This window comes from Gopherus evgoodei, chromosome 1 (assembly GCF_007399415.2).
Source record: "Gopherus evgoodei ecotype Sinaloan lineage chromosome 1, rGopEvg1_v1.p, whole genome shotgun sequence".
Taxonomy (NCBI): Eukaryota; Metazoa; Chordata; order Testudines; family Testudinidae; genus Gopherus; species Gopherus evgoodei.
Genome location: NC_044322.1, coordinates 266,647,672 through 266,672,951, shown reverse-complemented (window position 1 = coordinate 266,672,951; position 25,280 = coordinate 266,647,672). Strand labels below are relative to the sequence as shown.

General features: G+C 44.6%; 1 protein-coding gene across 1 annotated transcript in view; it reads left to right on the top strand.

The window, feature by feature from the left end:
• Nucleotides 1-25,280, top strand: part of LARGE1 (LARGE xylosyl- and glucuronyltransferase 1) — a 394,379-nt gene that overhangs the window by 337,035 nt on the left and 32,064 nt on the right. Inside the window, exons 9-10 of the mRNA XM_030545186.1 lie at nucleotides 597-722; nucleotides 16,314-16,469. Of these exons, the coding sequence (XP_030401046.1) occupies nucleotides 597-722; nucleotides 16,314-16,469 (282 nt within the window). The remainder of the gene's footprint in view (nucleotides 1-596; nucleotides 723-16,313; nucleotides 16,470-25,280) is intronic.

Here is a 25,280-nt window from a genome sequence, read left to right as displayed (position 1 = left end):
TAAGCACAAAGACCATTTTCCCCCTCCCACTGCATGGCTTCATAAGAGCAGATCATAGTGGCACTTACACTGTAAGCTGTTTTGTAGCCCTGTCTCGCATGTTTTCTGTGAGACACTTAGAGCACTTATGGGCAATATAAAATAATAACTAATATTCCTACTGGTAGTTGGGACAGTAATTGCCAGGATCACTCTTCTTTCTTTTACTGAAAATTGACGCTGTACTTAGGAATAGCAGGCGGTTCACCATCTGCCACATAGTACTCCCTATGATGAGAAAAAAACAATTTTTGCCAGTGGTACAAAATACTTGTTTTGAAAACCCAGGTGCAATCTGCTAGCATTCTGTGTGAAAAAGAGTCTGTTTTCCTCTAGTTCAGACCTGCAAGTTGGCCCTTGGAGTTCCAGCACCTTTAACCAACACAGAATTGTGAAGCTAGGTTTACAGAGCTGACAGCTTAATGTAATAACGCCCTATTCACCCTCTCACTTGCTTTCTGAGCAAAGGACTGAAGAGAGTCAGTTCGGAGAGATGTGATTGATCATCTTTCTGCTGAAATGATGCACCTGATTGTTTTTCTGTTTTTGTCTGCCAGGATATCTTCAATGCAGTCATCAAACAGAACCCATTCCTTGTCTACCAGCTTCCATGTTTCTGGAATGTGCAGCTGTCTGACCACACCCGTTCTGAACAGTGCTACAGGGATGTGTCTGACCTAAAGGTATATTTAGCTGAAGATGCAACCCAGTGACTTGGATCTTGCTTGTGTTTTGGGAGATAAAATGGAAGTCCCCACAGTGGCAGAGATGAAACATAAGAGATGACCTGTGTGCATTCTTTGTGCAGTAAAAGATGAGGGAACAAATGTGCTTTTGTTTTGGTCTGCATGTTCATAATCGTGAAAATGGAAGATGGATAACACTGCCCAGAGCTAGGCTGGGTGCAGACAGATGCTGCACCTCCTCCTTACCCACACACACTATGTCTCTGCCAATGTACTTAAACTTGACCTGCAGCACTCACTGCTGTTTCAGTATTTTACTACTCCTGAACAGGGAATGATATCACCCTTGTATTCTGAACATGCTGCAAGAGATTTTAAACAGAATTGTTTGATATAGAGTCTCACAAAGAGGAGCAGAAGGATGGTGTAACCCTGAACTGGACTGTCTCCTCAGCAGGGTAGGGGGAGGGAGGGAGGAAGGGTGAACTAGATGAACTCTTGACTTCCTCTCCAGGCCCACATTTCTTTGTTTCTGTGGTGTATGGAGGACCAAATCCTAAGGACATTACGAAGTTCTTACTCAGCTTTTACCAGCTCTTTACTTTGGCAAACTCCTACTGACTTTGCTAAGACTTCCCCTGAGTAAGGACTGACTAGAAACCAAGTAAGGATAACAGGATATAGCACGATAAAAGTAACGCTACAATATCAAGAGAATACTCAGCAACACATTTTTCACTGTGATGAAATAGAATGCAGAAGAGGAAATCGATAGGTGACTTCATTACGGAGAGATTGATGCTGATGCAATCGATGCAGCAGGGATCGATTTAGTGGGTCTAGTGAATTGTCCCGTATTTTCTGTCTCCTCCGTCATCAGTACTGGCGGGTTCTGGTGCTAGCCAAATCCCTGGTCGCCAGCCACCCACCCGCCCACCAGCGGTGAGTTGGGGGGTCCAGTGGCCAACTATGGGGGTGGGTGTGCAAGGCTGGTGGTGGGTGAAGATGCAGTGTGCGAGGCCAGCCACTCCCCCCTTCTGGTCTGTCACTGTGTGCCAGCTCTCAGCCAGCAGGGCCCTGCCTCCCATCCCATTTCCAGCCGGCACCGGCTGCACGGTTTGATCTGCGGTGTCTGGTAAGTGCAGGCAAGTGCCAGGCAATGACCAATTATGTGTCACCTCTGCTGCCCACCCATCTGCCCTTTATGTGCTCCCCCTCATGCTGTCCTCTCCTTGATTTGCCCCTTCACCCCCCCCACAGCGCCGCTGCTCCTCCATATCTCCACCTCTTTTCCCCCCCAGCAGGGTGCGTCCCACTCCCAGTGCTGTGCAGAGAACCAGCCCCTGATCAGAGCATTCAGCTCACCAACAGCCTGACCAGCAGGCGCCTTGCTTCCGCCACTGCCTCTGGCTGGGCTGGTGCCCCGGGAAAGCCCAAGATCCTCTGACCTAGGACACTGGCCAGGAGGAGCCAAGCCCTGCATGTGTCAAAGCCCCGCCCAGCGCTGGCATGGGGAAGCCTCTCCACCCCTCAGCTAAGCTCTAGAGTGGTGGGGAGAAGCAATTTTCAGCCTCTTTGCAGCCAGGTTCCCTGGGGCCTGGTGCATAATGCATCCTTAGAGCTTAATCCAGTGGTGGGCAACCTGCAGTCTTCGGGCCACATGCGGCCCATCAGGGTAATCTGATTGTGGGCCGCGAGACATTTTGCTGATGTGGACCGTCCACAGGCACAGCTCACCACAGCTCCCAGTGGCTGCGGTTCGCCATTCCTGGCCAATGGGAGCAGTGGGAAGCAGCAGCCAGCACATCCCTGCAGCACACCAGGAACAGCAAAACGCGGCCACTAGGAGCTGCGAGGGGCCATGCCTGCAGATGGTTGACATCAGCAAAATGTCTCGCGGCCCTCAATCAGATTACCCTGATGGGCTGCAGGTTGCCCACCACCGGCTTAATCCATCCTGCCCGTGCTGTAGTCGGGGTACAGGAGGCGGCTGGGTTATGTCGGTGGCCAGCAGTAGCCTGGAGGTGTTAGCTGCCTTTCGACATTGTGCAGGCAGGAAGGGACAAGCTGTTTCCAGCCACAGGGGGGAAGGGAGAGCAGGAAAAGATGAGCTCTGCAAGGACACAAGCCAGGTCATCCCTTCCTCCCCACCCCGGAAGCAGCTCCCATCCCTTCCCTCCCTCATAGACAGTGCCAAAAGGCTGCTGGTGGCCACATTCTGGCGTGAACCCTGGCAGAAATCTAGGGAGGGAGGCACATGAGCCTGCATGCTCCCACACGTGTTGCCTCAGGAAGACACGGCACCAGGTACCAGGAGAGGTGGTTTCATCTCAGGGACCCAGCCAGGCATGGAGGGCAGAGAGCGCCGGGCAAGGAGAGTTGGGTCAGTCAGTCACCCTCCCTGTGCGAGAGAGATGTACAGGAGTATGTGTTTGTCACCTCTCCCCATGTGAACCCTAAAACCTTAAAGATAAGAAGGTAAATAAAAAGAATCCAGCTATGCAGCATTTCTTTTTAACAGAGGCTCAGTCAACTTGATGTTAATTTGAACGTGTATACCGCATAGTTCTGATTCATTGCCATTGAATTTGCTTGAATATGAGTAATTTTACCAGATGTCTTGTAGGCAGCATGGGTAAATATGGTCACTCTATCTAGTGAAGACCTGCTAAATTGATGGCAGAGCACTCTCCGGTCAACCCCAGTACTCCAGCTCTTTGAGAAAAGTAAGAGAAGTCGACCGGAGAGCGTCTCTCGTTGTCGCAGCGCAGTGAAGACACTGGGGTAATTTGACCTAAGCTACATCATCTCTGCTCCATTATTCACATAGCTGGAGTAGCTTAACTTAGATCGACTTAACCCCATAGTGAAGACAAGCCCCAGGAGGACCCCTAAGACTGACTCCTGAATGGTAGGAGGAGAAACAGAAGCAGGGCACCAAAAGAACAATAATAGCTATGTTGTAAATGCAGAATGTTAATCTGCCTCTCTGGGACAGAATAAGTTTCTAAACTGAATTATAACAAAGTTTCAGTTAGTTGTGCAGTGGTTTCCATACTACAAGAGAGGTTGGTTGGATTTAAACAAATCCAGATGAACTAAGATTAGTTGTGCAGTTGTAATTCTGAAATTCTAGATTCAAATGTTGCATGCAGGACATCTGGGGCCGGAGAGTGGAAAGTATATTACAAGGTCTAGTATATAGTACAGCCTACCTAGGCAGCAGTAGGCAAGCATTGTCAGTACGGACTAGTCACAGTTAGAACTGTTTGAATATTGCAAACAATTTTTCTGACTGTTTTTTTTCAAATGTTAAAACATTCATTTTGGCCGAGTCCATCTTTGTGTTTGCTCTCTCTGAATGTTCAATCAAATGAATTTTTTGGTAGGAGAGCTCATAGAAACAGCGCATTTTGGATTCATAAATGTAAGTAATCCCTGATTCAAAAAGTTACATGCATCCAAAAAGGGACCAGAAACATGGCATATGACCTACATGTCCATTCAAAGGTAACTAACATGGTTTGAATTTCCTAGAGCAGATATTTGCAACAAACTGCTCATGCAAGCTACAGATCAAATATTATTTGCCAAACTGAGACAGTAAATAATTTAAAATAAAGAACAAATTTTAGAAAACCATAAACTGCTTGTAGACAATTAACAAAGAACAAAAAAGGTGAAAATCAACTACATTATTTGCTGTGAATTATTCACCCAGTGCTATTCAGAATTATACAGAGGAAAACTGATTTTTTGGTGGGGTTACATCGCAAAACTAGGTGGAGTGATCTAGAGGGTTGCCGAAAAATTAATGCAGGCCATAAGTGTTTTACTGTTCATGTATAGGCAGGATGCAATCAGCAGGGATTCACAGTGTCACTGCACTCTGTCCTGTTATAAAGTGCTGGCGGACATTCCAGTTCCTTTACACTTCTGGTAAGAACAATGTATAAGAGTGATTGCCAGGATCAGAACAAAAAAAGAGATCTTAGAGCAGAAGCAAAAATGCTTTTAAAGGACAAATTCTGTCAAAATGCCCCTCTGGTGGAAAAATGTTGTTATATCTTCCATATACAATTGAATAATGTAATGTTAATTCACAGAAATATGTGAGACACCCATTGTGGATTACCAAATTTATGCTGACTAATATAATTTAGTCTCAATTATGTATTATTATATTTCATAGCATGCTACTAAAATTACTGTAATATTTTATAAAAAGTAATGAAGCCTCAGATACAGAAGAACCTAATTCAATCAACCTGGGGTTAGCCCCTGACTCAGCAAGGTACTTTAGTACTTGCCTAATTTTAACTCCATGAGTAGTCCTTCCAGCTTCAGTTGTACTTACAAGCATAGGTGTTGTTTGACTGCTGTATTTGGGGAGGAGGGCAAAGCACTCACACGTGCACGCGCACGCATGTGCATGTGAACGCTGAATCCAGTCACCTTGGCTCACTGGCTCTCTCCCCCCGCCTTAAGGGGTATCTAGGCTGCTGGTGCAGGGGGGAGGGGACGGCTGGCTTAACAGAGGAGCCCCAGCTGCTGCTGGCGGACACTCTAGCACAGGCTGCTGCAACGATGTCACTGCTCTGGTGCTGCTGGGACAGCCTCCCTGCAGGGGCTGCTGTTGCTGCTACCGAGGGGATTCCACGTGCCAGGCTCTTGTTTCCCTCCATCCAATCCCTTTCTCTTCCACCTACTCTCCTTCCCCTAGCACCACCTTGCCAGGCCCCACCACGGGCACTCACCGTTGTACAGGAAACAGGCAGGCACTAGGACCAAGGAGGCAGCATCCAGCTGTCAAGGCAGCGACCCAAGTGCAAGAGAACAGCTGCTTTGTCCCACCACCTCCTCTGCTCCCCTTGAACTGAAACATGCCAAGGAGGATGCGGGGAAGGAGGCGAGCGTGGGAAGGTCAGAGCCCCACTCCCAGGTAGGCCAAGCAAAGCAAGCCCTGCAGGGCAGCTTAACATTTGCAGAAATGCCCGGGGGGGATGGGGGGGAGTGGCATGTGACCCCATGTGACACCCACACACACACCTTGCCTCTGTTTTTTGAAGGAAGGGTGCAATACCCTCCCTGCACCTGCCCCCGAACTACGCCCATGCTTACATGCCTAAAATCAGGCATGAGCTTAAGTATCTTACTAAATCAAGGGGCATAAATCTTTGTTGAGTTATCGGGTCAGTGCTTCAGCATGTGTAGATAGGCATAGCTCCATTGACTTCAGTGAAACTGTGCCAATGTGCACAAGCTGAGGAACTGGTCCATAAAGTGAGACCACAGGATTGGGATTTTTATTTTATTTTTCTGAGCATTTTTTAATTTGTTGATTAGCATTATGGCATTTAGCGAGATTCTAGTTTCCAACAAAATGCGAGCTGTGTCAGTACGTGGTCTTTACGCGAATTGTGCAGCAGACATATTTAACACGAGTTTGAAAACATATTTTTTAAATCTGTAAATTAGTCAGTTTCCATGACATTTGATATAAATGGTACAACACAATATATTTGGCACATCCTGTATTTCATGGTGAATAAGACTGGAGTAAAGAATAAAGTAGTAGAGGCCTCCAGGGGAGAGAGAACGATGAATTGTAAAGTTGGTGGTGGAGGATAAAGAAGGATGTTGTGGTGAAAAAGGAAATACTAGAAGAGATTTAAATTCCAGACTAAAGCTGGTCTAGGCCTTAGTGTTAGTCAAGTCAAATGAAACTGCATTTTTTCCCGTCAAGCTGAAAATACACCACTTTAATTCCATCTGGTCTCAAAGTCCATAGGATTTGAGGATTTGTCATCATTACATACAACATTATGTCAAATAAACTTAGGGAGGCTTCATAGTTAGCTGCTATTCAAGTATGTATATACTTCTCTACTGCTCTGTTCACAGCCCTGAATAATGGAAGCACAATGTGGTCAGCATGGTTTATGAAGGTGTAGGAAGCTCTTGCATATATCCTGTCAACGCTGCATAGGATTCTAATCATTATTTTTCTCTGTGCATTTTCTCCCTAAGTTGCATTTATATCTTCTTTAGCAATTGTCATTGTTTTAAATTGGAGAGGCCCAGATTTTTGGTGGCTGTTGCAATTAGTATCAGAGGGGTAGCCGTATTAGTCTGTATCCACAAAAACAACGAGGAGTCCGGTGGCACCTTAAAGACTAACAGATTTATTTGGGCATAAGCTTTTGTGGGTAAAAAAACTACTTCTTCAGATGCATGGAGACTCCATGCATCTGAAGAAGTGCCTTTTTTTATCCACAAAAGCTTATGCCCAAATAAATCTGTTTGTCTTTAAGGTGCCACCGGACTCCTCGTTGTTTTTGTCGAAATTAGCTATCCCTATTTAGACCAGCTGAGGATCCGTCTCAGAATGTTCAGTGTGAGCCATTCTTACAGAAGTCGTAAAGGGGCACAGTACATCAGGCAAGAGGTGCAGAAGCACTGATACTCACGCTGTATAGATAATAGCTTACAGTTATATATGCTGGAGGTACATATATGCTCAATGGTCCTGATCCCTGAAATCAATGGGGCTCAGCCTGCATGCAGAGTTTCTTGCTGAATGGGAACCTATGTTTGCTTTTCCCTTTTGGCAAAAGGTGTGTTCTTGTCTGTGAAGACATTTCTGTTACTGTGGTCTGACAAAGATAGGTTTGCCACATTTCTAATTACTGATAACTGGATCCCCAAGGCCCTGCCCCTGCCAGCCTCTTCCTCCAAGGCTCTGCCTCTTTCTCTGAGGCCCCACCCCCCCAGGGCCCTGCCCCTGTCGCTCACTCTTCTTCCCCCATCCCTGTGTCACTCGCTGGATCTTCTCCACTTCCCTCCCACCCCAGCTGGACTCTCTCTGCTCCAGGGCTAGGATGGAAGCTGCAGCAGTCTGACAAGGAGCCTGTCTCTAGGTAGGAAGGAGCCCCAGCTGAGCAGGAGCTGGTGCGGCTTAACGACCAACGCCTCCCGTCATCCTGTGGTAACTAGACTTTGGTGTCCAGTCAGCACATCTAACCAGACACTGCTAGGTCCCCTTTTTGACCAGAAAGTTCAGTCCAAAACTGGGTAGCAAAAACCAATTGGCAACAGAGATCCTATGAAAGAAAGTAAACAATTGTAATGTCTCCAACAATGAATTGTGACCTTAATGAATGAGTGAAGCATGAGAAGAAGGCTAATTGTCAATTATTCAACTTCTGTTTACACACAAGGATTCTGGTAATTCAGTCATGGTAAAAAGACTCAGGGAATTTGCTAAATTATTATTTGCAGTCTTGTTGCAGTCATGTTGGTCCTAGGATATGAGAGAGGCAAGGTAGATATGAAAATTTATTTTATTGGACTGGCTTGTGTTGGTGGGGTGTCCAGAGTTTTCAAACTACACAGAGTTCTTCAGGTCTGGGGAAAGAAATCAGATTGTCTGAGCTAAATACAAGTTGTGACAGATAGTTAAGCATAAGGAGTCATATGCAGCAGGTCAGTTGAGATGGAGTGGGCAATAAGGGTTAGACTGTTATGCAAAAGGGGTTTGAAGTGGACCATTAACTGTCAGCAGGCAGGTGTATGTTACAGATTGTTGTAATGATCCATGAAAGCAGTGTCCCTGTTAAGTCCATGGATACAATCAAATCTTTCCCCAAACAACTCCAAGAGAAATTCTACAATCTCATTACCCATCAATCCACCCCAGGAACCTTCTACATGCACCCCAAGATACACAAACAAGGGAACCCAGGCAGATCTATCAAATCTGGCCTCATCATCCTTACTGAAGGAATATCAGAACTCATAGAAACCATCCTGTGAAGGAGCAGCGAGCAAGACTGCAGCCTGTGTGTTCAGCTAGTTCCACCCCGTTATACCTGCAGCCAATGTCAGGTCTGGAGTGGGGAGAAAAGAAGGGAGCCTGGCTCAGTCAGGGGCTGACCAGTGAAGAGGCAGGAGCTCTCTGTATACCTGCCTGAAGACACAGACCTGCAACCTACCTGCCAACGCAGCCACTGGAGGCAAGTAAGTCTTCTCTGGCCAAGGGGAACCTACAGAGAATCCCTAAATGCGGGGCAGCTGGAGTAGCGGGGCTACCCCACAAACTAAAAGGACTTGCATAGGGAGCAGGCCAGGAAAACAAGCCCTGAACTCCCCTCACGGCTGGGAGAAAGATCCATCTTCTCTGTTTAGGGGTTGAGCAACACAAGGTCCCAAAGCCAGGATCTGAGGGAGAAGGAGCAGTCAGGTCCTCCTACAGCCCCCCCGAACTAACTATCTAGCCACTAGACTGCCCGGCCACTGAGGGCCCTATTGCACATCCTTACATGATTCGCCACACAAAGTGCCAGCTTCCTCCTAAAAGCAGCAAAGAGTCCTGTGGCACCTTAGACACTAGAAATTTCCTCTGCGAACTCCACAACATTAACAACCTCCCCCAGAATCCCATCCTTGCCACCATGGATGTCACATCCCTATACACCGACATTCCTCACCATGACAGCATTGGTTCCTGCCTCAAATACCTACAAGAGAATGGACAATACTCAGCACTAAACACAGCACCAAAACGCAGCACCAAACTCATCCATTTCATCCTCAACCACAACAACTTCACAGTTAACAACAAACACTTTGCCAAAAATGTGGGAACAACCATGGGTACTAAGTTGGCTCCCCATACACCAGCCTCTTCATGAGCCATCTCAAGGAAGAATTTCTGAAAAATGCACCACAAAATCAACAATATACCTGAGATACATCGATTACATTTTCATCCCCTGGATAGAAGACCTAAACTGTCTCAGAGATTTCCACCACAATTTTAACAATTCCTGCCCATCCATCAAACTCTCTGTAAAACACTCCAACCTCAGCATCAACTTCCTAGACACTACAACTAAATTCAACATTAGAACGCTACAAATGACTGTATTGAAGAAACTCACTGATGACCACTCTTGCCTCCACAGATCCAGCACCGACCCCAGACACACCAAGAAATCTGTTATCTACCATCAGGCACTCAGATACCACAGAATTTGCTCTGAAGAGAAAGTTTGCAATACATACACCTTAAATCTGCTTAAATCTGTCTTCACTAAACAAGGACACTCCACCAGAGAAGTAGATCACATCATGGAAAGGGCCACTCAAATACCACAGGAGAACCTGCTTCGATAAAGAAAAAAAACACACCCTTACTTATCACCTACCACCTCTCATTAATTTGTAAGTGTGCTTTAGGAGTCACATCCCAGTAGAACACATTATTCCACCATTTAGACGAACCTTAAGAAGATACCCAGAGAGACAGTGTTCTGCTGGAGGGTATGGCTGTGTGCTCTGAACATCAGGTTTGAAATACTGAGTCTCCCTGGAGCAAGTGATGCAGCTTGGAGAAACATGAAACCTGGGAAAGGTTGCTCAGAACTTTGTCTTTAACTGAGTTCCATGCAGTTAACTGTGTGAATTTTCAGGCCAGACCTTAAAAACTGTAGCTCTGATGTCTGTGTGGATGTTAGAGCCAGGGTTTGAAGAGTAGAAGTTTGTGCTTGCGTCATTATGCTACATATCCTTCCTCCATTGCTGTATAACATTTTCTGCTGTCTTCCATCTCAAAGTTAAATGCATTTTCATGGTGTGCCAAGTGTATAACAGGCCAAGTGCTTTGGGACGAAAAATGTGATAGAAAGGTAAACTATCATTACAATGTACTCTGCTTCAAACTTGGGCACAATATATTTGGATGTATTCCAGGGAACTGATTGAGCCTAATTTCAGTGAGTGGTAAAGGCTGCTGATTAAGTGGGTTGGTATTAGTAGAAATTTAGATAGTGCCAAGTTGCTTAATGGTGATTAATCAGGTGTTAAATAGGTGTGGAATTCTAAGATCTGATCTTTTAGTAAGTAAATTGCTAAATAAAGATTAAAAGGTATAGTTTCCTTAGTTCTGAGGAGGTCTTGGTCAAGGATACCCGTGTTTATGTGGTGTCTAACCAAGCACTTCCAGGCAGTAGAATTTACATGCTCTAGCTGCAGGGTTTTTTTCCACACCACCAGTGCTTCAAAGTCCTCGAAATTGAAGCTCTCTCTTTTCACAGTTTCTTTTAAAGTGCTAGGAAATTAAAAGAACGAAAGAAAAAAAAAAGAAAACGAACACAATAGTAAAGTGTGGTTAAGTCCTGGAAAAGGGGCATGGCAAAAATGACATTTTGGGGTTCTACATTCATTGGGTACGTCTACACTACAGGATTATTCCGATTTTACATAAACCGGTTTTGTAAAACAGATTGTATAAAGTCGAGTGCATGCTGCCACACAAAGCACAATAATTTGGTGGTGTGCGTCCATGTACTGAGGTTAGCGTTGATTTCTGGAGCATTGTACTGTGGGTAGCTATCCCATAGCTATCCCATAGTTCCCGCAGTCTCCTCCGCCCATTGCAATTCTGGATTGAGATCCCAATGCATGATGGTGCAAAAACAGTGTCGCAGGTGATTCTGGGTAAATGTCATCACTCGTTCCTTCCTCCGTGAAAAGCAACGGCAGACAATCATTTCGCTCCCTTTTTCCCTACATTGCCCTGGCAGACGCCATAGCATGGCAACCATGGAGCCTGTTTTGCCTTTTGTCACTGTCACCGTATGTGTACTGGATGCCGCTGACAGAGGTGGTACTGCAGCGCTACAGAGCAGCTTTCATTTGCCTTTGCAAGGTAGCAGAGACAGTTACCAGTCGTTCTGTACCATCTGCTGTACCATTATAAATTGGCGATGAGATGACGGTTATCAGTCGTTCTGTACCATCTGCTGCTGTCATGGGTGCTCCTGGCTGACCTGGGCTGAGGTCGGCCGGGGGTGCAAAGACGAAAATGGGAATGACCTCCTGGGTCATTCCATCCTTTATGTTGTATCTAAAAATAGAGTCAGTCCTGCCTAGAATATGGGGCAAGTGTACAAGAGAACCAGTGTGCCAGAGAGCACAGCCGCTCCGTGTCAGATCCCACAGAAATGATGAGCCGCATGCCATTCAAGGGGGTGCCCCTGCAACAACCCCACCCGTTACTTCCCTCCTCCCCCAACCCTCCTGGGCTACCATTGCAGGGTCCCCCCATTTGTGTGATGAAGTAATAAAGGATGCAGGAATAAGAAACACTGACTTTTTAGTGAGATAAAATGAGGGAGAGGCAGCCTCCAGCTGCTATGATAGTCCAGGCAGGACATTAAAGGGTGGGGGGGAGAGGAGCGCAGCCTCCCACTGCTATAATAGTCCAGGCAGTACAGAATCTTTTCTTTAGACATGAAAGGAGGTGCTGATGGAGCTCAGCCCTCAGTTGCTATGATGAAGACGGTTACTAGCCGTTCTGTATCATCTGCCAGGAATAACCAGGAGTCATTCCTATTTTTACCCAGGCGCCCCCAGCCGACCTCACCTGAGGCCAGCCAGGAGCACTCATGGGGTGATGACAAGGACGGCTACCAGTCCTTCTGCACTGTACCATCTGCCACTGGGGAGGGAAGGGGAGAGGATGCTGCTGTTCAGTGCCACAGCACCGCATCTACCAGCAGCATGCAGTAGACATACGGTGACATTGAAAAACGTCAAGAAACGATTTTTTTCCCTTTTCTTTCATGGAGGGGGAGGGGGAGTAAATTGACGAGCTATACCCTGAACCACCCCGGACAATATGTTTGACCCTACAGGCACTGGGAGCTCAGCCAAGAATGCACATACTTTTCGGAGACTGGGGGGACTGTGGGATAGCTGGAGTCCTCAGTACCCCCTCCCTCCCTCCATGAGCGTCCATTTGATTCTTTGGCTTTCTGTTATGCTTGTCACACAGCACTGTGCTGTGGACTCTCTATCATAGCCTGGAGATTTTTTTCAAATGCTTTGGCATTTCGTCTTCTGTAATGGAGCTGTGATAGAACAGATTTGTCTCCCCATACACCAATCACATCCAGTATCTCCCATACGGTCCATGCTGGAGCTCTTTTTGGATTTGGGACTGCATCGCCACCCATGCTGATCAGAGCTCCATGCTGGGCAAACAGGAAATGCAATTCAAAAGCTCGCGGGGCTTTTCCTGTCTACCCGGCCAGTGCATCCGACTTCAGATTGCTTTCCAGAGCAATCACAGTGGTGCACTGTGGGATACCGTCCGGAGGCCAATACCATCGATTTGCGGCCACACTAACCCTAATCCGACATGGCAATACCGATTTCAGCACTACTCCTCTCGCTGGGGAAGAGTACAGAAACCGGTTTTAAGAGCCCTTTATATCGATATAAAGGGCCTCGTTGTGTGGATAGGTGCAGAGTTAAATCGGTTTAAACGCGTAGTGTAGACCAGGCCATTGTCTCTTTCTAATTTCCGGTTCAGATTTGCTCAACTTGCACATAAAGATTTATTTTTAATTTCTAACTGCCCTATCCACCAAATCATCCTTAAATTCTTAACAGTCAAACTGAGTTGTTACCATATGATGCATCATCCCCAGTAACAAAGGTTCTCATAGCCCCATTATGGTTTCAGCTATATCTTCCTATTATTTTCTTCATATTATGCCCTCAGTGATGCGTGTTCCAACCCATGTAAGGTTACATGGTATCTTTGGCCTGTAGAATCTCTGCTGTTGGTCATGGTGCACAAAATGGAAATAATCCAGCTTTAGTCTGAGCCTGTGGTGAATTTGTGGGCGTGGCTCTTAGAAAAAACATATTGTCTTCTGTGTATATTAGGAATTGATGCTGGTGGTTAAGATGCTCAGTGCCTTGTGAAGCTTGCTATCCTTTTGTATTTTCAGGTATTACGGGGAGTTTCATTAATTACACTGCTTTTTAAATTAACCCCTCCCCTTTAGTAGATCTGTTTTGTGCTTTTTCTAGTGTCCTTTACTTGGTTACATTGTTTCTTTCCGTCCTCTGACCAGCTGAGATATGCTTATCCTACTTGATAAAAATTTAAGTTTTCTGGACAGTAATCCATTCCATTCATCTTTCTTCAGCTCACTCCAGGCAGCCTTGACATCTGTACACATACAGAATCTTGACATACATTTCAAATCTGATCAAATCATGACCACTAGGTCCTTGACACTTACCAGCTTTTGGAGACACAATAACTTTTCAATTGCAGCAGCAAGGAGACTCAGAGCTGGCATCTGCAGTTGTCTAGATTTGACATCATCACCCACGTAGTAGAATAGAAGCATCATGACACTAGTATTCTACTGCAATGTGACATAGTGTGTGATGATTGGAAAGCCCTGTGGGGAAGGGAGCCAGTCCTATACACAGAAATTTTGTTTATTCTCATTAACTGTTTGCATGGTTCAGATCCCCAAGATGAGGATTTGAGGTGCTCAGGCACGAAACACAATACCCTGGGGGAATGCAGGAAGGATATCATCCTGAGTGTGGGAGTAGCACAGAAAAGATTTCATTGGTAGGCATTTTTCTTGCACTTTTCCAGTCTCTCTGTTCTTTGATCTCATCCTAAAGCAGTCCAGATTATCAACAGATGAACAATTCACATTCCGTGCCTGTTTGACAAAACTGCTAGAACCCTTTAAAACTGTTTAGCAGCCCCTTAGGTTTGCTTCAGTCCCTTGTTTTTGTTATATTTGTCAGCTTCCTCTGAGGTAGGATTCAGACTTGGTTTTTGCAGTGCCCTCTGCTGCAGTTAAACACAATGAGATGAAACCAGTAAAGCCTTTTTAAAGCGGGGAGTCTTCAAGATCCTCTTTTGTTGGAGTAAATCTTGTATGGCTTTCAATCTGTTTTAGATCCCAGCAATGCTGCTTAAAGTTCCCATTTGTTTCTATATCATGTTTACTTCTCATTGCATACCATAGAGGATGTTATTTCAGAGTTAAGTTAGACACTGAGAATACAGAAAAAGATAAAACCACACCAACAAAAAGCAGCGCTGCCTAAGAATAATTCTTAGAGCAATATCTTTGCTCCAAGTGGTCTCCCCGGATCATACAGTATGTAGATACTTCATTATTTTTATTTGAAATGTTTCTTTAATTGGAAAAAGTGATTTGCTTATTTCTGAAGGTGATCTTATTTTTCACAGCTTGAATTTACATCACAGCATATTTGGTCCTCTGAAACTTTGATTGGTTCCATATCAGTGGCCAGGGAAGCAATAAAGGTTTCCATATCAGAAAAGAGGGTTGTTAGAACAAAGTTTACAGTGTAGAGATGCAGCAGTAGATTAGGAGTTGGCACCCACTGAAGTCTGTTGCAGCTGACTGTGAGGGACACCACGCCTTCATGTCATTACTTTAATGGGTACACAGGACCTCCAGAATTCCCCATCTGGAAGTACTCCCAAAAAGGGGAGGAGGGTTAATCCCTTTGGAAGTCACAGAAAAAAATTGAATATGAAGCTTTCATGTTTATGGCTAATATATAACCTCCATAAAACGAAATCATTCCTGCAAGCCACTTCTGGCTCCGCTCTTGCTGTTTTCTTTGGGCTTTATTCTCAATTACGCTGCCAGAGCGGTGAGAATCAGACCCTTTATGTCTGGGGCACCGTTAAATCTGGGCCAGTAACGGAATCATCCCCCTCTAGTAATGGCTAAATATCTGCTGGCATTTGGAGCTAAACAGTGTTGCCATGCAACACAACAAAGTTCAGCCAAGTTCACATGAAGCTAAGGACTATAGCTGACCATTTTGGACAGGACAGTCCCTTTTTTAAGCCCTTTCCTGGCCATCCCAACTTTTTTTTTCTTTGCAAAAGTGGACATTTGTCCCATTTTCTTTTGCCGATTTGATCAGTTGGCAAGAGCAATGGGACAACTGCCCACTTTTGTCAAAAAAGTGGGGTATGGTGTGGAGAAACGTGTGGGCAGACGAGCAGAGATGCCAGCCCACACAGGTGGGGAGGGGGCAAGGAGGCAGCATTCCAGTATGCAGGTCTCCAGCAAGGTTCCAGTCACTGGCAACAGCCTCACGTGGGAGTGGGGGGTGCTCAGGTAAGCAGCTGGGGTTGTTCCATTTTCCCTTTGGGAAATATGGTTACCCAACATGAATCACTGTCAGCTAATGCATCTTTTTGGATCAGGTTCAGTCTGTTTGGAGGGACAGAGGGGTGGGTAAAGAGAAACAGAAATTAATTTGAGGATCTTTCTCTTTAATTCCTAACAAGTGAAGTTGTCTGACACTAGACAGTGAATAATTGTTGTCGGCTGAGACAGTCACTGGGAAATCCCAGACCAAGTTTTGTAGCCTCAGCTTTTTCTCCATCACACTTCTCCCCTCACCAGCATCTGTAACATAACTGGTCCATGACTCCAGCCCTGCCAACATGCATGTGGTGTTGCATCACAAAGTGTAATGATACACTCACATATATATGCAATACATTGTATGGAAGATATAGAAAAGCATAGAATCTATCCCGTGCATGCCATTACTTATGGAATATACCACAAAACCTTCCCAATGAAAGGGCAGAAAGAAGGAAGGATATATTTGCGAAGAAGGAAGGATATTAAAGATGTATAAAGGTGATGGCTAGAGCAAGGCTGCATTCTGAAAACAGGATTGTTCCCTTTTTGTTTTCCATATCAGGTGATTCACTGGAACTCGCCAAAGAAGCTGCGAGTGAAAAACAAGCATGTGGAGTTTTTCCGCAACCTCTACCTGACATTCCTAGAGTACGATGGGAACCTGCTGAGGCGGGAGCTCTTTGGCTGTCCCAGTGAGGCAGACGTCAACAGTGAAAATGTAAGTGGGAAGCCTGAGGGTTTCTTTCAACACAGAGACAATGAAGATGATTGGAAGGCTGGTTTTTGGTTAAGAGACTGTGCTAGGACTCAGGAAATGTGGGTGCAGTTCCCATAACATGATGTCTGACTTGGGTGAATCGTTCATTCTCGCTCTGCTCTAGTTCCTGTCAGTAAAATGGGGATAATAATCCTGCCTTTCCCCCACTCTTCGGCTGCCTTTTCTATTTAGGGTGAAATTGTCAAAAGTTTGTAAGAGATTTAGAAGCACGAGTTAAAAATCAACAGGACTGGTGCTCCTAGCTCCATTAGGCATTTTTGACAATCCCACCCTTATGGCTAAGATCTCTGGGGGCAGGAACTGTCTCTTATAATGTGTTTGTACAGTGCCTAGCACAGTGGGGCCCTGGTGTCAGGTGGAGCCACTAGGTGTTTCTGTAATGCAAATAATGAAGAAGAAATGAAAGCATCCAGAATGCTGGGTTTGAAAGTCAAAAATCTGCCTTTTACATGTATACTGCATAGTATACAATGAGTTAATCCATGAATGTGCAATTATGCTGTGAGACTACAGGAGGGTTCTGTCACAGTTCAGGGCAACTGCCCCTGTATTCCCCTTCTGTGGTCCAGCAATGACAATACTCTAGGCTTTCAAACTGTTACCTCTCTTGAGTGGAGACCCATGTCTCTCTCCCTCCTGACCAGGGCTTTTTCAGGCTGCACAGCTCCCTGCCTATGCTGTGAGTTCCCCAGCAAGTTAGACTGCCTAAATAGGCCGACTTTGCTTTCCCCTCAATGGTAATAAACAGCATAATTGCCTAAAGATGTAAGATGTCACACAGCCCTTTCTAAGCAAGCACATTTATTCTTAAGATAAGAGCATAACAGAGAAAACATATTGAAAACAATACAGGAAGCTACATGCATGCTGATAAGCTTACCAGAGATCACCCCAACTCCAACCAAGAATCTAGTAGGAGTCAGTCCCTCAAACTCCACCAGGGTTTTTTTTCTGTGCTTACAAGTTTATACCCACCTTGGCTCAGCACTCTCATGAATCTGTATCACTTCTTTATACCACCTGGGCCTCTGCTCTTGTCCTCATGTAACAGGTGATCAGCAGACAAAGGTCCCCCCTCCTCAGGGCGAGGCTTCAAAGGCTGAGTTCTTACATAACTGGAGGGCTAACATTTGCATACACCTCCACCTAGAGATTTCCTAAGAAAGCCACTTAACTATAACAGTTCATTCTTTTCTGGCACATTGTTTCAAATAGATTGTGAGGCTCGTAATATTTCCCAGGCTCTTCATTAGTCATGCCTCACCCCTAGAGACATTACACACACAATTCAACAAATACATAACCACTTGCATTTTTAATACAATGAACTCCTAAGATACTTAAACTTTATTCAACAAGGCTTGTCCAGGATATTGCAGGAAAATACCATATTTGTCAGTATCTTTAATAACTATGTGCCCTCCCCCTTCCCTGCAAACTACAGTAGCAGTGTTCTGAACAGCAGCAAAATATTTACAAGACAAATCTGCCAGATTAAGTGATTCCTCTGAATACTGCAAGGACATTTATATACAGGGAGTGTGGATGTGGGTGTGGTAACAATTTTTTTAAAAAGTTGAAGGAAGCCTTTTCATATAGATAGATACATGAACTTTCTGTGCAGTGCAGCCACAAAAGCGTTCTAGCCAAATATCAATTTCAGCTACACAATTTGAAAAGATAGAAGCAAAAAGTAGTAGCCCTTTATGATGCATATTTAAGAAAAGGACAATGGATCTTGTAAAATACCTGAGATACTCTGTGTGAAAGTCAGTAAAGCAAAACCAGTACTACTTACAGATTACTAACCAAGAGACAAGAAGCAGGCATTAGTATTTTCAACACCTGAGAGTGTTCCCATTGCCTCTGTGGGTAAGTCAACCATAGGACATGCCACCAATAGTTTCTCAGCTACAGCACTTCTAGATGAGCATATGCTGTACAGCCAAAGGCCTGGCTGTTACCCAGGTTATCATCTCATCTGCATTTGGGGAGGATAGGGAATCAAAGAAAGTGGTGAGAAATGGATAAATAGTGGTGGAGAGACTGGAACAGAGAAGAGAAGAAACAGCAAAGGCAATAATAGATGTGAAGGGGAAAGGTCAAATCAGAAGAGGAAAAGCCTCTTCAAGAGAGAGACTTTTAGAGAATAAAATGAACTGAAAAATGTTAAAAGGTCACTGAAAGGCTGAAGAACAGAGGCATCAAAATATTGAAGGGAAAACGGAGGATATAAAAAGGGAGAGAAGGTTAAAAAACAAAACAAGGGGCACACAGTAAGATATATATTTTATATAGACAGTTTGTCAGATGCAAAGTCTTGGATCTCTCTGATTTAATGGTGTCTGATTTTATAAAGGTCGTATGGCATGGCAAAGCAAGCATATATGTCACATGTGCATTTTGATGCTGCTCCTAGGACTCACACAGCACATGTGGTTCAATATGGCATTATCCCAGCATGAGTCACACCCCCTTGTCATGTTTTATTGCTTAAATAAGGCTGGGGAATGGAATTATGCTGAGATGATGATACTCCTAGTGGATTAGAAGGCTTTATGTGCAGCCAGGTGCTTGTCATTGTATCTCTCTGTCCTCTGTAATACCTTGGTAAACTGATTTATTCCAGAGATGGTGTTGGTAGAGTGCAGAGAAAAATTTACATTTTGGGTGCTGAAACTGGCAGTTCAGAAAGTTAAGATTGCACATTTCACTGAGCTTGTAGTGGATATATAGATAGTGGTAGGTAACTGAGTAAGCAGGTACATCTGCCATGACACTAAACTGTTTTAAAACTAGAGAGAGCTAGATGATCACTAATCCCCTGAGCCCGACCTGTGATCGTTTACAAGAGCCGTGGCTTGTTGTGTCTGTCACTCACAATCTGGCTTTATCAGATGCCACCCTTAAGTCCTCAATCCAATATGCTGATTATTACAGTACTGTAATTTAATACTTGTAATGGTGATGTATTTAGTGTCTTGTTTGGAATGTAAATATCTGTAAAACATATAATTAAGTTCAATAGTTTATACACTATTCCCAGTTACACTAAGGCCCATTTACAGCCCTCTGGCAGTGTAAAGATGATTATAAAGATGGCCTTTAAAAGGATGTAATTACATTTATTCCCACTGTAAGGCCCCTTTACACTGCCTTAGTTTAAATGATAATCTGCTCCTATATCTCTATCGATGTGCAGGTAAATTAACTCATATTTTTTCCTCTTTTTTAAAGTGTTTATTAAAAGACCCTGGGGGGCACACACGGAAGTGATGTGCCCCAGGGACCCTGTATTTAGTACTCTTTTCTAATCAATAATGGCATTTCAGCTGCACCAAACAACAGGGATGTTATGAATCTGGAGTTTCAAGCAGTACAAGCTCCACTGTGGGTTAGAAACTGTGAACATGAAGGGGAGATGGGCAATGGGACATACTGTGCAGGTTCGTCATTATAGCTGGGAGCAGGAACCTAGAATATCAGGCCTCAAAGCCAGAAGTATAACTACTGGTAAGGATACCAGAGGCTGGGAACTACTGGCATAGGCCATAGTGATCAGTGTATTGCACTGAGAAAAAATGATGGGCCTCTGTGCATTCTACTATGTATGAGCCTTCTTTCCATTTATAGCTGCTGTGCTGTCAATCTGCTGCCAGCTGCAAACAGAGCTGAGACATTTTTTTATTGGAATCACACAACACATGCTGTGACAGCTTTAACTTCTTCTCACTGCAGCACAGAGTGTGTCTATAGTGCTTATAGCTTTTGGGCATCATGTACAGATGAGCCCACATTCTAAAGTCGGAAGAAAATCCTGTGTGTTGGTTATTGTCTTCCATCTCTAAAACCAGTCTGCCTAACATGGCAACCGTAGCAAAGGAAACCCTGTGAAGTTACCATCACCTGGTTCATTGGCAAATGTCAGTTGTCATCTTGGTACGCAACAAGAGAGAAAGGTTTAACATTTTTGAATTAAGTTAAAGTTGGATCCTCCCAGCTAGCAGGAAGAGGCTGTTTTAGCTGTGACAAGTGCACAGATGGTGGTGATTTTTAAAGAGAGAAAAGGAAAAAGCTAGCTTGTTGGACTTTGGAACTGAGGTGGTGGAAATGTTCATTGGTGGCTGCTGCTGCTCCATTGCCATGATTACAAGTTCCTGGACGAAAATGCTTGAATTAGAATATTCAGTCATTGCCTTGCTCCACAGTTCTTCCTCTTATTCTTTCCACATACAGAAATGAAGAGAGTTGCTTGAATCAAAGGATCTTCCATTTCCCTTAATACAACTGACAGCACAACAAATGACGTTTGAGGGTCTGGCTCAGTTCCCACAGTGGGGATGAAGGGGGCACAATGCTGGAATAGAAGGGATGTCTGCTGGTCAGAAATGAGGCAAATTATCAGAGCTCCTTGCCAGGTCTATAGAGGAACAGCTGGAGGTCGTTGGAAGGAGCTGACCATACTATGCTTGCAGTAGACCCAGTGCCTTCAGTCCCTTTTGTTTTCATGGGCACTAAAAGGAAAATCAGAGTGAAAATGTTCTCCTGTGCTGATTTGTGACATATCACTACCCTTCCCTTCAGGCAACATGTGGATGGGAAGTTAAGATCTGAGCCTAAGCATACTGGAAAGGCTTCCATTGACTTCACTGGGCTTTGGATCAGGCTCTTAGTCACTCTGTCCCACTTGTTTCATGCTCTTTTCCACATCTGCCTACCCCCCATCCTCTTGTCTTTTAATGCAAGAAGCAAGTTTTCAGGGAAACCCATAAAGGTAAAGCTCACAATAATCTCTTAGTTATGAGTTTTCTCTTGCTTATAATATTTATGTCCAGCATTCCATACTGAAGAGACTACTTGTAAAGCCTCAAATGCTTGAGCAGTATGTTTAGTGTCCTAATGTGACTCCATAGCTAAGGCTATAATATCCACTTTGAGCCTGATTTTGGCACACGGACACAAAGACTCAACCTTTATACTGTTCCATAAAAGCTCCTTTCTGCAGACAATTTCTCATGAGGATTCCCTGCCAAAGGGGGATTTTTTTTTCTTCTTAAACTTGAGATGCAATGGGACAACCCATATTTATGAGACTCGGGGCCTGATCCAAAGCCTATTGATATTCACGGGAAGACTCCCATTGATTTCAGTTGGCTTTGGATAAGACCCTTCTAAAAGAATTTCCCGAAAAGTAAAAGAAAAACACAGCAGCACTTTTTCAAACTATTTTCTTTTTGGCCCTCGTTCCATACCAGCAACACACCGGATATAAACCACTCTAACTAGCCCTCGCTGAGAAGGGACTGTTTTTACCAAGTTGGAGATGTAAAAATTTTAACTAGTAGCGATGACCTCTGCATGCGTTGTTATAATTTCCACCAGAGGAACTGGTGACTGTTGCAAGCCAAACATGTCTAAAAATAAACAGACAAGACAGCTTTCAAGCCAGAAAAAGGGCCCCAATCTTATAATCAGATCGATGCAGAAAAAAAACCCTGTGCCTGTGCAGCACTCCAGCATGGGAACAAGTGTCTGCACTAATGGAAAGATTGGGGTGTAAGATTTGTCATGATGGCGTTTTTTTCCCTATAAACCATACTTTATTTGAGATAAGAAACTTTGGTCTTCCTCAGCTGAATCCTTGTCTGCTCATTGGCCACAGTTGTTGTTGTTATACATGGGATTGGTACTACCATCTCTGATTAAGGTTGCCTGACATTTCCCTTTGTAAAACCCTGTTTTCACTTGCTTATAACTTTGCCAAACTTTAACTGTTTAGGCTGAAATTTTCCATTCCAGTTGTTTGCCTCAGACTGATATTTTTGGAAAATTTCAACCAACACAATTCAGCCATTTTTGAGAATAGGCTATGGAAAAATATGTTGTTTTATCCATAGTAAAGAGTCTGGTGACTTTTTCTTTGAGGCACCCTGCATGGGAGCAAGGACTTGAAATTTGGCCGAGGTATAGACTTTGCCTCAGGGATGTGCCTTTTGCCATCTCCATGAAAATCAGTACAAATTTCGCCAAGTAACAAGCCTTTGAAAAATCGCAGTTTGCACACATTTAGTAGAGACTTGCCAGAGTTTCCCAAGTAAAATCCCTGAAGATTCTCCTCAGTGTCCTGGAGCATCTCAGGGCTCCTAGCCCTGACCAAACTGTGCATATGCCATCCCCACAGAGCAACTGAGCATGCTCCAGTCCAGGGCTACAGTCACAATTGTAATTGCTGCTCCTAGCTACTCCAGACTGGAGTGGGGCTGGGCACTGGGAAATGACAGCAGGGAGCCTGGAGGTCAGAGGGAGACAGGGACTGGGTGCTGGGGGGAAGGAAATCAGAGAAGCGAGCAGGGGAGTCTGGAGCTGGTTGGGCAAGGTGACTCGGACTAGGGACCAGTGAGGGGAAATAGGGTTGGGGAGAGAAGACACATCTGATAGAGGGTCTGGGATGTGGGGGGACAATTGGGACTGTTTGAGCAAAGAGACTGAGACAAGGGGAAAGTGAAGTGAGTGGGGAAACAAATCAGACTGGATGAGAAGCCGGGGAGGGAGATTAGCACTGGCAGCCAGTGTGTGTGAAGGACAGGGGAGACAAACTGAAAGAAGAGCCAAGAGATGAGACTTGGGACTTGCTGGCCAAGGAAACTAGGGACAAATTGGAGCAGGAGAGTGGGGACTGGGACTGGCTGGGCAAGAATACTGGGACCAGGAGAGAGGTGGTAGATTAGAACTCGGCCAGCAAGCCCAGAGAGGGAGAGTAGGAATGGCTAGGCAAGGAGATTGGGACTGATATGAGAAGCCTGAGGAATGGAGACTGGGATTGGGTAGATAATAATAATGGGACTGGGAAAAGAAGCCAGAGATGAGAAAGAAACAGGACTGAGGCAGAAAAAGTTTGGAGGGAAGTAGCAGAGCAGTCAAGCTTGTGTGGAATGGGCAGAAGATTCTGTATTCCCTGGAGCACACACCTCTCCAGAGTCTGGAATGGAACCCAAGAATCATGAGTCTCATCATTCCCCTGCTGTCAGCAAATATCTGTGAAACCCTCTGGCAAAGTATCTGTTTCTTCCCTCCTCTAGTGCTGGTCCACATGAAGGACAACTACAGGTCCCTACAAGAAACAGAAGAAGGAGAGCACATGGTAGCAATAAGACAATTATGATCAGCATGATAAGCTGCAGTCACAGCTCACTATCTATCACTAATCTTTACTTGTTACTCCCAGCCATCCTGTTCATCTCTCCACAGGGAGAGAGATGATGACAGAATCTTAGTTCTGTTGTAAGTGGGGTAACGCTAATAAAAGCACTGTATGGTGGTAAAAATGGTGGTGCCCTATCTACACTAGTGCTCCCACCATCGCTACCCAGCTGCAGAAAAGGGGCATTTCTGGTAAGAATGCAGGGCCACATCATGGCTGCAGAGAAGATGGTTCTGGGTTGAGTGTGAGTGAGTCTATGACGTCATCTCCTCCTGCATGCCAGAATGACTGCACTGTGGGAACACTGGCTACTTCTAATACAGTATAATGACTCCTGACATTGCTGCTCAGACAGTGGACCCTCCTCCTTGTCCTTATCACAGCTCAGTTTCATTGAAGGCATAATTTGGCCCATTGTGTAGATACAAAATCTGTGATGGTGTGGGAGGAGTAAAGATTTAATTGATGTGGGATTAGACTGGCTCTATCACTAATTAGTGGAGAAGCCCGAAGTGCGTTATGTAGATCATCACAAACAAGGGCAAGTAAATGCTTTCGCCATCCCACGCTATCTTCTATTTTGTTTATGCTGCATTACAGAGAGCAGTTAATGTAGACATTTTTTAAGTGCTAAACACCAGGGGTCAAGTTGTCTATGGGTGTAAATTGGTGCAGCTGCATTGAAATTAATGAAACTGCACCACTTATGGCTGGCAGACAGTTTGCCCCCGTGCTGATATTATTTATCCTATCTCGCCAACTGCAAAGTCCTTGCACTATGAATCTTAAGTGTACATGCTTTGGAGTGAATATGCAGTTAGGGGTCTACATCCAAGACCTGTTCCCTTCTCTGCCACAAACTCTCTATGTGACTTTAGGCAAGTCCCTTAGTCTCTCTCTGTCTCAGTTCCCCATCTGTAAAATGAGGATAATTGCACTGCCCTACTATACAGGTGTGTTGTAAAGATGAATGCACTAAAGATTGTGAGGTTCTCAGATACTCTGGTAAGGGGGAGGTCATGTAAGTACAGAAAACAGAGGGAGAGAAAATGCATTATTCATACATTTCTAAAAATGATTTAAAATTTTGTTACGTAACTGTTATTTTAAAGCTTGTGAGCCAGGTTATATACCATTAGGAAACATGGTTTTCCTCCTCTCCACTGTGATACAGCAAATGTTTCTAGCTGGAATGGTAATGAAATATTGGAGTTTAAAATGTCACTAATCCCAGATGGAATGTGGGCAGTTCTAGATGTTGGACCGATAGCATTTTGGGGGAAAACCCCCACATATTTTTGAAGGAAGTAAATATTTCTATGGCATGTCAGTTTAAGAAAAACATCTCTTTGCAGCTACTCAGAGATTTGAAACAATCCTAGGAAGATGAATTAGTGGACAGAGCATGGGTTTGGCAGTCAGAGGTCCATGGTATGTGCAGTTTATCCCAATTCCACCCTTTATCATGCAGATAGTAAGCAACACCCATGTAGTATAAATATATAGACAACTGGTTCTGCTAAATTATGGGGATTTATGGTAGAATTCAG